At 43.3% G+C, this 13118-nt stretch overlaps 1 protein-coding gene across 1 annotated transcript; it reads right to left on the bottom strand.

Annotated features, from left to right (window-relative positions):
- Nucleotides 1-406: 406 nt before the first annotated feature.
- Nucleotides 407-2738, bottom strand: RASD2 (RASD family member 2; the record flags this gene model as incomplete). The annotated part of the gene is made up of 2 exons (XM_080363641.1): nt 407-936; nt 2468-2738. The coding sequence occupies 2 exons, from the start codon at nt 2736-2738 to the stop codon at nt 407-409; spliced, it is 801 nt and encodes a 266-aa protein (XP_080219767.1).
- Between the last annotated feature and the right edge of the window lie 10380 nt (nt 2739-13118).

Here is a 13118-nt window from a genome sequence, read left to right as displayed (position 1 = left end):
ACACACACGCACACACACATAACCTTCTCTGTCTTAGCAAAAGTTGCATGCTGGATGACTGATAATGCCTTCTGTGCATTTTTCACCTACTTTCTTTGTAAAGACAGGGTTGAAATGTCTTCACTTCTCAGGTCCGTATTCTTTAAACAAAAAGAGAAATGAAGAGGAACTACATTACAAAGACAGAGAAATGTACTTGTATCTCAGGCATTATGATTTTTCCCAGTCATATGCAGGACAATGTTATTTACATTCGTGACTCAGCAGAATCCACAGGAAGAGTTATCCTTTCTCCATGTTGGGTTTTCTTGATGGACCCCGTGAGCCCATTCTGTGCTTTCACAGACCGTTTTTCTCTAAGGCACTGCATATGGATGATGACTTTAGACAGAAATGCAAGCCTCCTTCACTGGATCGTGCATTTCTCCCTCTCCCTTGACTGACCTTCCCTGAGAACTTTTGATTTTATATACTTCAGGTCACTGTTGACGCTTGGCCGGCGAGCAAAGGGAGAGATCATGCCGTAGGCATCCATGTCCTTGACTCGGCGCATCCGGAAGGATTTCTGTTGGAAGGTGTCACCATACTGGATGGAGATTTTCCTGTGGAGGGCAGGGCTCATCTCATGAGGTAGTTTGGCCATGCTGAAGAGGACATAGAACATCTCATCCACGTTGGTGTTCTTCTTGGCTGAAACTTCAAAGTAAGCACAGTTTTCATCACTGGAGACGAGGTCCTCACCTTCATCTGAGCGTACCTTGCGGAAGACTTCACTGTGGTCATTTTTGTTGCCACAGATCACCATGGGGAGGTCAGCTGATTCCTTAGTTTTGTTCTTCAGGCAGGATTTGACCTCAAGGATTTGTTTCTGGAGCCTCTTGACCTCATCAAAAGATTCTCTGTTGTCCAAGCTGAATACTAGGATGAAAACATCCCCTGCAATTAAAAAAGAATTAAAGGCTCGTTGGCCGCAGCCTATGCCAGAGGAGCTAATTAAAAAAAAAAAAAAAGCAATAGGCTTATTTGCCATCTCCTCCCCAAATTTTTGTTTGGAATCTGTTTGAATCTGTTCACTCATCTATACTTTAGTTTCAACTCTTCTAATTCAGCTCCCCACACCTTTCTGTACTGCAACGGAAAAGTCTTTTGGCTATAATGTTACTTCAGCTATATCTGATCATGTGTTCCCAGGTTGCACTGGACTTCCAAGTTATTGCTCATTTTACTCTCTTTTGTAAAAATGTTTCTGTCTCAGCTCTGCTGCTTTTCTTTTTCCTTCCTTTCATTTGTATCTATGTGTAAAACACTGCTTGTTCTGACACCAGGAAGAGTGCAGAGCTAGCAGCCACTCAGCCTTAGCCTTTTGATTACACAATACACAAAGCAGCACCTGAACTGAAGATTTACAGCTAGTCAGTCCCGAAGACTTAAGCCTGGAATGAGAGGTTTCCCAATGTGCAGTGCTCTGTTGTCATTTCATTTGCTCAAGAGAAATGGACCATGGAAAAAAAAGAAATACATAAACGACACAGATCCCCTGGCATTTCCTTTTGACATTTCCAGACTTACTATTTCTTTTGCAAATATAAAGTAACGCAAATCGCCTGTTGAATGACATTCATGTGGAACATGCTTAGAGAGCTTTCAGGAACAAAAGCTCACATCCACATCCCAGAAATTGGCCCTAGGACCTTGCTGAATGTGGATGCTAGCCTAGTCAGATGTGAACATCACGTTTCACTGGTTAGATAAGAGGGTAGGTAGCAAATTCAGCAAGTAGGTTTCTTGTGACTTATAGCTGAATATGTCACCACTGTCACTCTCACAGTTAGAGAATACATGTTAGCTCACAACAGAATCTGCTTGACAATGAGAACATACAAAATGCTTCCACCATTTTCCCTTTTTCCTCTTTCATTAATTTGATTAGCCATAGGCTAAGGAGAAAGAGTAAAAGTAGACCTATCCTTTTACTGGAATATCAAATCAAGATAATCATGCTGGAACTTTTAGGAACAAAAAATCTGACATTTTCTTCATTTGCATTCCCTCCCTGTGCATTTTACATTTGTTTTTCACTGCTTGTGTCTTGTAATGACATGCTTATTTTGTCGCTTGCTGCTCTTTATGCCCATGAGACTTTATTTAGCCATTCATTTGTCACTGCAATAAAAATACGGAGCAAGAGGGGAAAGTAGCTGAGAAGGGAAATAAACTAGGGGGAAATCTCAGTTTGGGGCTTGTACCCAGCGGATTTCTCCTCTGTGGCTAATGCACTCCCCGTCATAAATGGTGCATCCTGTTCAGGAAATATCTCTCCAGAAAAGTGCATCTTGCAACAGAATCAAGCAGTCCTTTTAGCTGCCTTCTAAGAAAGTCAAAGTCATCTCCAGTTTTCAAGCTACTGTCTTTCATTATAATCTTTTACCCACTGTTCTCCATCTGCAGACTTCCCCCACTTTCTCACCTGTCAGGATGGAAAGCCTCCTCATAGCAGGGAAAGGGTGATTCCCAGAGGTGTCCAGAATGTCCAGCTGATACATGTCTCCCCGGATGTTGTAGACTTTGCGGTGAAAATCCTCAATGGTGGGAGTATACTGGTCCTCAAAGCGTCCATTGAGAAATCGTGAGACAATGGAGCTTTTCCCCACCCTGGAGGCTCCCAGCACTACCATGCGGTACGAGTTCTTGGCTGGCACATTCAGGGTGCAGTTTCCACCAGACATGGTCTTCATCATTGCTTGGTCCTGAAAGACAAAATGGCAGTGTTGGAAGAAAGACTAGAAACTATATGGTGGGTGGAATAGGGCAGCTCCTTACAACAAGCTTGTCAAACAGTGCTCTGGACAACAGTCCAGGTTAGTTGATCAATGGTTTGTACAGAAATCTTTTCACTGGAAATACTTAATTTTTTCATTCCCATTTCCAGTGGCTATGTCTTTCTTCCTTTCTCTCTCTCTTTCTTTCTCTCTCTCTTTCTTTCTTTCTTTCTCTCTCTCTCTTCCTCTCTTTCTCTCTCTCTTTCTCTCTTTCTCTCTCTTTTTCTTTCTCTTTTTCTTTCTTTCTCTTTTTCTTTTTGTAAGTCACATAAAAATGAAGGCATTTACACTGAAAATAGCATGGTTTTGAACTGTGATTTGCTATTTCCTTTAAACATTAAGCACTAATTTTATCAGCTATGCTTCAACTTAGACAGCAGGTTCCTTCCCACCATCTGCGTCACTTAGACATTACAGATTTTTCAGTAGAGCTTCGTTCTCATTTAGGTACATAAACAAAGAGGTCAGATTTCCCAATATACTACATCAATTGCAGCTGCCATTAGGACCTAGACTGCCTCATTTGGTTGCCTAAGTAGGAAATGCGCACAGTACTCATTTTGAGATCAACCAGAAGTCAGACAGAAACAAGAATTATGCTTGACATCAATGGAAGCTAGACATGTCAGCAACTTTAAATGGTTGGTGCCATACAACCTCTACTGCTGATGCAGGGAGGTCTGAGCCACAAAATGGCACTGGCCAATGACAAATTCTAAGATCTGTGGCTTAAGTGAACTTTTACAAACCAGATTCTAATCGTGCTGTTTGGACTGGTAGTCTGGGAACTACCTATCAACAAACTGTCAGCATTGCAGTAGGATGGCTGGCAATGGATGTTGCTGCAGAAGAGTAGATTTCATAGGAGTTTCAGTCTTTATGCATACACAGCTGTTGTGGCTGTCACAGTCTGCACTGGTGCTAAGTACAAGCGGGAGAAAAGATGAAGGACAGCCATCTTAAATAGCTATTAGACGAGATTTGCAACCCCTGGTAGCTAAAATGAGTCTCGAGACCTTTTTGACATGTTAACATAGGACTAAGATACACAAAACTTTGATTGGAAAAAAAAAAAGAGACATTTTTCATGTACCAGTTCAAATAATTGTGTGCTGTAAGGAAAAATATAACCACTGTGTGGGGAAAGCTAACTGTTAAAGCGAAGAAGGTGCATTTTTGACAGAGTTTATTTTGGTTACTAGGATCTCATTAAAGAATAATCAAGTTCCCACTGTGCTGTTTATTTAACTTAGGTGTTGTTTATTTAATGGTACAATGTGGGTACTTTATGTACACTCAAAGTTCATTTCTGGATCCAGATCTGGATTCCTGTCTTTGCGAGTGAATTTTATCTCCCATGAGTTTATGTAGCTGACACTTATCTCAGTCAAAAGCTTAAAATCTCTTACTTTGTTTAACATGTGCTAAGCACCAAAGCAGCAGTGAAGATTCGGTCACTGCTAAATAAAGAAGTCTCTGGAATCCTGATCCATCATCATTACAAGCGCTGTGCTACAGCCCAAGGCAACAGCAAAACACTACTATTTATTATTATTGCTGTAATTTGCTGCACACCAACAGCACATTTAGCCCTATCTGACGCACAGAAGAAAATGCAATGCTTTCCTCAGAGTAGCTTACACTCTGAATTACATTCAGTGGGCAAGACAGCCTAATATTAGAGCCAGACAGTAATGTCAGAACGTAACTTTGGATAGATACACACATGCGGCGTTATGGTATGGCTGAGATTACTGTGGTGAGAATGACAGCAAGGACCACACCTGATATTTGGACTGGACTCTGTGTTTTATTTAGAACAGGACCCATCTCCAACAGTGCAGAAACACCAAATGAAGTCTCTGAAACAACACTGCCATGTACACTGGGTCAGCCCTCTCCTACATAGCCAGTCAATACTGTCTTGCATTCATGGGCAGACAAATGGCGACAGATCTGCTTTGTGAAGCTTCCTTTCACCCTCTTGGGCTTTTTTTCCTTTTTTTTTTAGCTGATGGTTAGGCAGGGAGATAGATTTTGTGAGAAAAACTGTGAACTTCTCTACAGCCCAGGTTCAGTATTTAGAAATTAGCCAGCTCTTTGGACTGGGGCGTACCAGTGTAGCTGAATGAGGGCAAGTGGACGGTGGTGATTCTCACCTGCTGAAGACTGGTTTTGCACAACTTGGTGCAGCTGCATCTGGGAATGAGCACAGTCATGCTTTTTAAGCAAATGCCTTATATGTCCTGTACAGAATGTGCATGCTGGGAGACCAGATCCTGGACAGAATCTTTACAAGCCAAAATCCTACAAGTTATACTGCTGACTGACAGGTAACCGCTGAGCTGCTGGTGCTAAGAGAAACTCCCACCACACAGCAAAGGAGGTGGTCTGTGTCACTGCAGTTGCTTGGAGGGTTATTTTTTGCATCTTTAGCTCAAGAGGCACTTCTGTCCTCCACCTTGAAATTAATTTGTTGGCTTTGAACCTTAGTTAATGTCACTATACACTGAACAGCTTGGAGAAGGAATTGTCACCACAGCTGCCCACAGATGGGGAGAATAAGGCACAGGGAAGCTGAGTGATCATCCAAGGTCAAACAAATAGGAATAATGAGTAGACTCCAGTATTCCTACCTTTCAAACTCTTTCTCCTTCTCACCTTTCCTCACCCTTGCATTTCTGGTCATTAAATGACACTGCCCCCCACCCCCACCAAAGGCAAAATCCTCAAAGGCAAAATCCTCTGTGCAGACGTGCTCATTTCAGGATGCTTTTCCCCAAGGATGTAGATGTGCTTAAAGGCAAGAAGGGATGTGGAGACATGGAGATTTTAATGTATTAAATAGTCACTTTATAATGTCCTTGTTCTACCAACCAAAGCGTTCAGTCAAGAGGACTCTTGTGCTTTCCTGACTGCATTTAATTTCACACAAAGTCAAAAGATGCTTTTCAGCACTTTGATTCATGAGGTTGCTACTCATCTCATCACCTTTGCTGCAAATCTGACTCAGAGCGTGCCGTTGAACTGGGAGCTTATATTTATGTTTTGTGCTCTCTCTTCCTATCCCCCCACTGCAGTTTTTCTCCAGTTCAATACAATCTGTTCTATTCCCTCCTCAGAAAGGAAGGAAACTTCAGCCTTCGCACCCAGGGGCAGGGTGCGGGGAGCACAAGAACTCATACATTGAAAAAAGATTAGAGCCAGAAGAAAGGAAACAGAAAGAGACCACATGTTCGTGTACTAAATAAAGCAAAATCAATCAGAAGGGAATGAGGAGACAAACAGCCTCCAGCTGGCTTTAATCTACATCTTTTCCTTCCAGTTTATTAAATGCTTAAGCGTAGATTAATTCCCAGTGGTACCTTCTGCTATGTGCACTGGCTTGATGCTATAAACTTTACATTAGTATTCTTAGATTTGTACAGCACAGGGATTTAAAAATGTCATAGAAATGTGAGCAATGAGTGTTACCTCCACTTCATAAATGGAAAGCCTCATCTGCCCAGAGAGAGCTGAAATAGGTGTCCAAAATCAACATTAAACACGTTTCTTTTGAGTCCCTGTGTAATTTTCTACATGCTAACCACCACTGTTTGTTTCGTAGGCAGACATCAGAGCGAATGACAATGCACCTGTTTTTGCATGCTCTGAAGACCACTTGTCTGAATCCAGCAAGTTAGTGACAAATTTGGTCCTGAGCATCTGGAGAGAGATACCTAGGGAAGACATTCTCCATTCTAACTGCCTAGAGCTTTTACACCTTAGTTTCCATCCTCCCATCAGGGCATATGCTCCCTACCACTCCCTATCCATGAACAGACTTTTGAACTACCTCTCTTGCACTCCACAGTCTTCAGCTACTGTTTGTGTCTTTGTTTGCATCCCAGTGTAATTCACTGCATCCAGCTAAAAAGGACACAGGCAGATAGATTTAAACTGTTCCATGCACAGCAGACCTGCCACTTGTTAATCACTGCTAGTATCTCCATAATTTTCATACACCCCACAATCACTCCCATGGGCTGTTATTTCCCACTTCCATCCCAAACTCCATCACTTTCTTACCTCTCCTTGGAGGAGTAGTCCTGGGTCTTGATGCAGTCTGATGAAGCTGACAATTTTGATCAGAGGCGCCTGCTGCTGTAAAAGGCTGTCGTTGTGTGGACCCCGCGTTGCTTGCTCTGAGCTCAGTTCTTCACCAGTATTTCCCAGAAACTTAGCAGGACTGGGAAGGATCGCAGGGCTCCAGAGGGCAATCCCCCATGGATGGTAAGTACTGGATCAGGAGACCAACATGGGATGAAGAAGGGTCTCAGAAGCAGTGACAGCTTTTTCCTATAGTGAGATGAGCTCCTCCTTACAGCCTCAGTTTGAGAGAAGGAGAGGCAGAGTCTCTCCCACTCTCACTGGCTTTTCTTTCAAGTTGTGCTTTGTAGGCTCTGCAGGGGATGAAGGGTCTCTGGAGTGACACCTGGTTGTGCAGGGTCCTGGGTGCATCCAGTGGCTGACCCTACCTCTATACCACCTCAGATCCGGTGGGGAAAAATCAGTGGGAGCATGGAAGTTGTCTATGGTGAACATACGCTTCCCCAGGTCTTGCCCAGCACAACCCCCCTCCACGAGCTTCTTTTCTTCTGGTCAGAGATTTGCTTTAAAATATTCTCTTTCTAGGACAGAAGGGGCTTTTCTTTACATTCGCCAATTAAATCTTTCTCCTTCCCTCCCTGCTTTTCTCCCTCTCGCTCTCACAACTACTGGCAAATTGCAGATTTTCCTTCTGTAGGACTCACAGATAATTGGCTCAACTCCTCCCTTGAAGTCAGTGTCAGACACAGGGGAAGGAGGGGTGCTGAGGGGGTGGGATTTTGTGCCTATTGAAAAAAATCTTTTTTTCCCCTAAACAGAAAGTTCACACGCATTGCAGACTGTACATTCCTGTCTTTCCAACAGAGACCTGTATGTATGCCTGTGTGGGAAATGAGTTAGCGTACGTATGAGAGATGTAGACAGAGACTTCACTTACTTTGCAAGCTGTAAATTCATAAGCTGTTTCTAAAGGCTGTGTACTCTGTGCTGATCTTTTCTGCTAGCCAGAAATGGACTGACTCATTTCCCAAGTAGGGGCTTTCTGTCCATAATTCCTCTAATTCTTTTGCCGTATGGAATCTATTCTCCTGTTTCCTCAACCTCAAAGACATTATGATTGCTGGTTGGTTTGATTAAGAAATAAGAATAACGTGTAACTGCTGTTCTTTCATTCATATTTAAATAAATTAAAAACTTAACTACAGACGAGTAATAAAAATGTTTAAAAAAAAAAGCAAAAAAATGGAAAGTGTGGAGGGACGAGGGTCAGAAAAAGAAGAGAAAAAAAGAAAAATTAGGATGAAAATTAAGGAGTTTGTTAAACCCCAAGTGAAAAATTATGTTTGCAGTTTACTTCACTGTTTGTTGACTGTAATTTTTCCTTCTTTTTGAGATGAAGCCATAGTTTAGATCTACAAGTCTGTTTAAAAGATGTCAAAAAGATTGATTTTTAAAGATCTGAAATGAAATATTTCAGCATTTTCCACTTAAAACTCCTAATCAGAGGAAAACAAAACCAAAACAAAACAAAAGGAGAGAAAATACTTTGAGATCTTCAAGATATTTTGACAACAAGAAAATGGAAGGGAAGCACGAGCTCCCAAATCCAAATATAGTTTCTGGTTTTCCACAATTCTCTCTCTTTTTCTTTGTAGCGAATTTACTCTTCATTGAACACAAAGATTCCTCCAACTATGTTGTCTGTTTCGTCTCCAGACCCCCCACAACAGTTCCAGTAGCTTTTGAGGAACTCCTTAGATGCTTTGCTTTTTCTCCTCCTTCTCCTCCAAGCAGATGGAGGTTTCTGTTGCCACCTTCAGAGTAACGCTTCCCTCCACCAGCAGCCACCAGCAGCCTTTGAGGAGGGTGCCATGGATACTGCAGCCACATGGTCTGACACGTCTGTACGTCCCTCTGTGCCAATGGACTTTGACGGACACAACACAGGCTATGAGATGGGTCCTGCTGTAGCCATCTGTGAGAAGCAGCAGCTCCCAGTAAGGTCAGCCCTGAGCAGGAGCTGGTTTTGGGGCTCCCAGGCTAACACAAAGGCAAAACACCACTGATCACATTTGGGAAGCAGCAGCTCCTGGCTTCCTCCAAATGCAGATAACTTTAGATTTGGGAAGGAACAGCATGGCTTGGCACAGCACTGTTAGAACACCACTGGCTTCTTCCAAGGGGTAGTGAACTGGTAATGGACCATGACAAACTCAGCTCTTCTTAGATCACAACACCAGGACTCCGTTGTCAGCTCCTGAGCTTTTTCTCTTTGACAAGAAGTAGGGGAGTATTTTTATGGCTGAGACAAATTTTTGAAAGAAGATATGATGTTTTCCGTTCCTAAGTCATTGATTGAGATCAAACCTGGACCAAAACCTAACATCTTTGGTGTCTGGTCAACTATCTGTGTAGCTTATATCCAATCAGAGCGATCAGTATCCTGCTCTCATGGCCATGGGAGGAATTGCTACAAAAATCAACGAAGTCAAGTCCTGTAATGCTATCGAGGACAAACTCCTCTTTCATCCCTATAGCTCACGTGTTGAGTGTATGGGTTCCCTGCCAAAAAAGAGAGAAGTGTAGTCATCGTGGAGGCCATCTCATCAGCCTGGAATCTCAGCCTACTCAAGCTCTTTTGTAAAACAAATGCAAAACTCCTGCCTGGCTGGCTTCACCAAGCCCAAACTCCCACTCAGCTGTCTTCTCCAGCATTTAAAGTAGCCAGTTGAGTTCCCCAAATTACATCAAAGTAAAATAGGAACATACTTGACTAGGCACCTTGGCTTTATTTGAACACTTATGAAACAGAATAAATTACTTTTGAAGCAAGCCTTTGAAAGATAATTGCTAACTATGAGCCTTCAGAGGCTCAAGAGACGTTGCTGTGGATTTTTAGGTTGGGGTTTTTTGCATCATTTTTTTCTGATGTGCTCCCAGTTCAAGAGCTGACAAGAAGCTAGGCTTTCTTGCCTTCCCTCAGGGCTCAGGAGACCAGAGCTCAAGAAATCCCTGCTTTTCCAAAGACATCGTGAGGTTCTGGGGCAGAAGTTATATCTGCCCCCATCTGAGAAACAGAGATGGCAGCGCTTCTGCTTTTAGGGTTATGAAGGCAATAGTGGATCAGAGAGACGAAGCCACTGCCAAAACAAGATAAAAGGTTCCCAGTCTCAGCAGTTTCCTCTGGTTAGTCAGAGACCATTAGCCTTTCTTAGAGCTTACAGATATTTACCAATTTAAAAGCCAGGCTTGCAATGAATTACTCTCTGGAGGCATTTCTCTCTCCTACTCTTTCAGTCCAGAAAGAAAGCCTAAATGAGGTTTTTATCTGGTTAAGGCTGTCTCAGAGAATGATGGGCTGTGACTGCAGAGAACCACCATTACGAGGGGCTGTGCCTGCCTTGCTGGGTGACACTGGCCATGGCTTGTGGTGCAGTCCTTGAGTCTGGGTGTCCAATGTGAGAGACAAGAGAAGCATCATCAACTGAACATCATGGTTTATATAGGATTAGCTGAAAACAAATGTCCTTGGTCTGCCAGCTTATCCACGGGACTGTCTCAGCTGTGGCGGGTGGACAAGACAGCTGTGATGATTTTGGCTCTACCTAGACTGTGGGTAAGCAGAGAGGGAGGATTTGAGAGGACAAGTCAAGGGAAATGTTGCAGGGAGAGGCTGGGTAAAAACAAGGACAGAAGAATGGCTAGAGACAAGGGGAAAATACCACTGCCATGTGTTGCTCTGACCACCTGGCTCCAAATGGTGTTGAAGACATAAAGTGAAGTGACTTGCTCAGTAGTGGGACACACAAGCAATGTAACTGCTCCTCAGACCCCTCAGAGCAGCGTCTTCTTCTCTGAAGAAGGTGCAGCTCCCAGGCAGCACACACACTGACTGCCCCTACACCAGGATCTGGGGCAGTGTGGGCTCATGGGGCAGAAGTGTCACCATCGTGAGTAACTTGTACCTTCTGCTGCTCCATGTACCAGTTGTGGCTGGAGACAGAGGCTGGTGTGGGGGGCTGATGCAGCAGGACCAGTCTGTTTCTCTCCACCTTAAGGCAAATGACAGAAGTGACAATCATGCCACTCAGCTCTGGTCAGAATTAGTTCAAGACAAAAGATGTTCCAAGGCTTTTGTCTCCTCTTCAAAAGCAAATGCAACAGAGATTAAATATTTAAACCAGCTTTTCTTTCTCGTTCCCCCTTCATTTTCACTCCCCTCATTATTCAGTAAAGCAGGCTCATTCCACCCCCTCACCTTCCCTCCCTGCCTCCTACATTCATTTCTCCTGCTTGGTGCCCTTCCCTTCAAGCCATGCTGAAAAGTTAGTGTTCAGGAGTCAGTAAACTGCAGTTACCAAACCATATTCTGAACAGCAAGTAGAGGAGCAGCCACAAGTATTACTGACCCTGCATTACCTGCACCCCCTGGGCATCTAAACTCAGCGAAGGGCTCTCCAGGGGTGTTTCAATGACTGGAAAAATAAGCAATGATCATCAGTTACGAGTAAGAACTTGGGAGAATACAGCTGGAGAAGGCATACATTTGAGAAAGTGCTAGTATGACATATTTCTGGTCCTGTCACAGAATTTGTGTATGACTGTAATTTCTAAGCATCCCAGGGTGTAAAATGGGTTAATACTATTTACTGAGATCTCTGCAAAATGGAAAAGCGTTGCTTTGCTGTGAAAAATGTCCAAGTCACCTCTTATTTGCTGCATTAGCTGTGAATCATTTTTAATTAAGTTATCATGAAACATTTTTGAGAAAAGACTGCATTTCTAGTCCCCCTCCTTTCCTTTTACCACTGACTCAACAGGTCCAGATTTCCTCACCAGACATGCAAGTACCCTTTCATTTTCATTCCACTGTTTAAACTTTTTAAAATTTTCACCATCTTTGAAAAATCACTAAGAATCAAAATTAAAGATTAAAAAAACACCCCATTATTCAAAAAAACTTCAGGGTAGAACATGGAGGGAAAGAAGACCCAAAGTGTACAATAAATTTCTTTACCCTCAGTGGATACCAAGGGTATTATTATAGACTCTCATGCCCTGATAGAAGGAAAGCAACTCTCACCACATCCATCCGAGTAGCCTATGACCCTGCTGGTGGGGAAGGAGAAGTCACACACTCACCTGACAGGGACACTGAGTGCTGTGTCAGCCTTTCAGGGAGGAGTGAGCGTATGTACCATCAGGACTTTCAGTCTCTGCTCAGCATCCCATTTCCTTTAACTGCTCCTGGGCCCTGTGTCCAGACAGGTAACTGCACACCTGGGAGGGAGCCAATGCACATCGCTCCTGTTGAATGATGCTGGTGTGAAGGTGTTCATTCAGAAGGTCCCCAAAGCTCTCCTCAGGCTGACACCATCCCTGTGCTTCCAAAAGAAAGAGAGGGAAATCATCCCTTTGGGGTCATAGCTGTGTCCCCACTGCTGTTACTTGGCTCCTCAAGATATGCTCTTACTTGTCCTCTTCTATCATGCATTCTGACCCTCTTTACCAGGGCTGACAATTGTCCCTGGAAGATTTTTACCTGCGATGAGAATATGAACAACTAAGGAGAGCAGAGAAGAAGTAGTTGGCAGAAGACGGAAGAGGACTGGGGAGGAGAGCTACATAAGTCTTCACAGAAAAATCTCTAATCAAAAGCACAATGAAGGCTTATCAGATACAGCTGAAAACAAAGACAAAACAAATGGCATAGGAACAACAAGAGATGCATGAAAACCACATGAAACAGAGACTGACAAGCCAGAGCCCCCGCAGCAGACATGGTGCTTCCTGTTGACCAGCTATACTCTTTTGATCTCCATTAAGAGTTGGCTATTACAAGTCTGGGTCTGACCACTATATCTGGGATCAACTGGGTCCATATAAACACTCCTATTCAGAAGCCCTCCTCACCTTGTAAGCTGTCATGTGCAAAAAATTGCTTCTCTAAGGATCTTGTTTCTCACATTCACTCATACTCCACCAGCACTTTCCATCTACACCTCTGCCTCCAGAAAAAATGGATTAATTGACCTGTAAAATCCAACTATCTTTACAGATATGTCCCTCTAGCACAACTTTGACAACACTGTTATCTTTTTATGCCTGGGAGGCAGGCTTCTCTAAATCATAGAGTCCTAGAATGTCCTGAGTTGGAAGGGACCCACAAGGATCATTGAGTCCAACTCATGTCCCTGTATAGGACAATGC

Source organism: Nesoenas mayeri, assembly GCF_963082525.1.
Source record: "Nesoenas mayeri genome assembly, chromosome: 1".
NCBI lineage: Eukaryota > Metazoa > Chordata > Aves > Columbiformes > Columbidae > Nesoenas > Nesoenas mayeri.
This window is presented reverse-complemented; position numbering and strand designations above follow the sequence as displayed.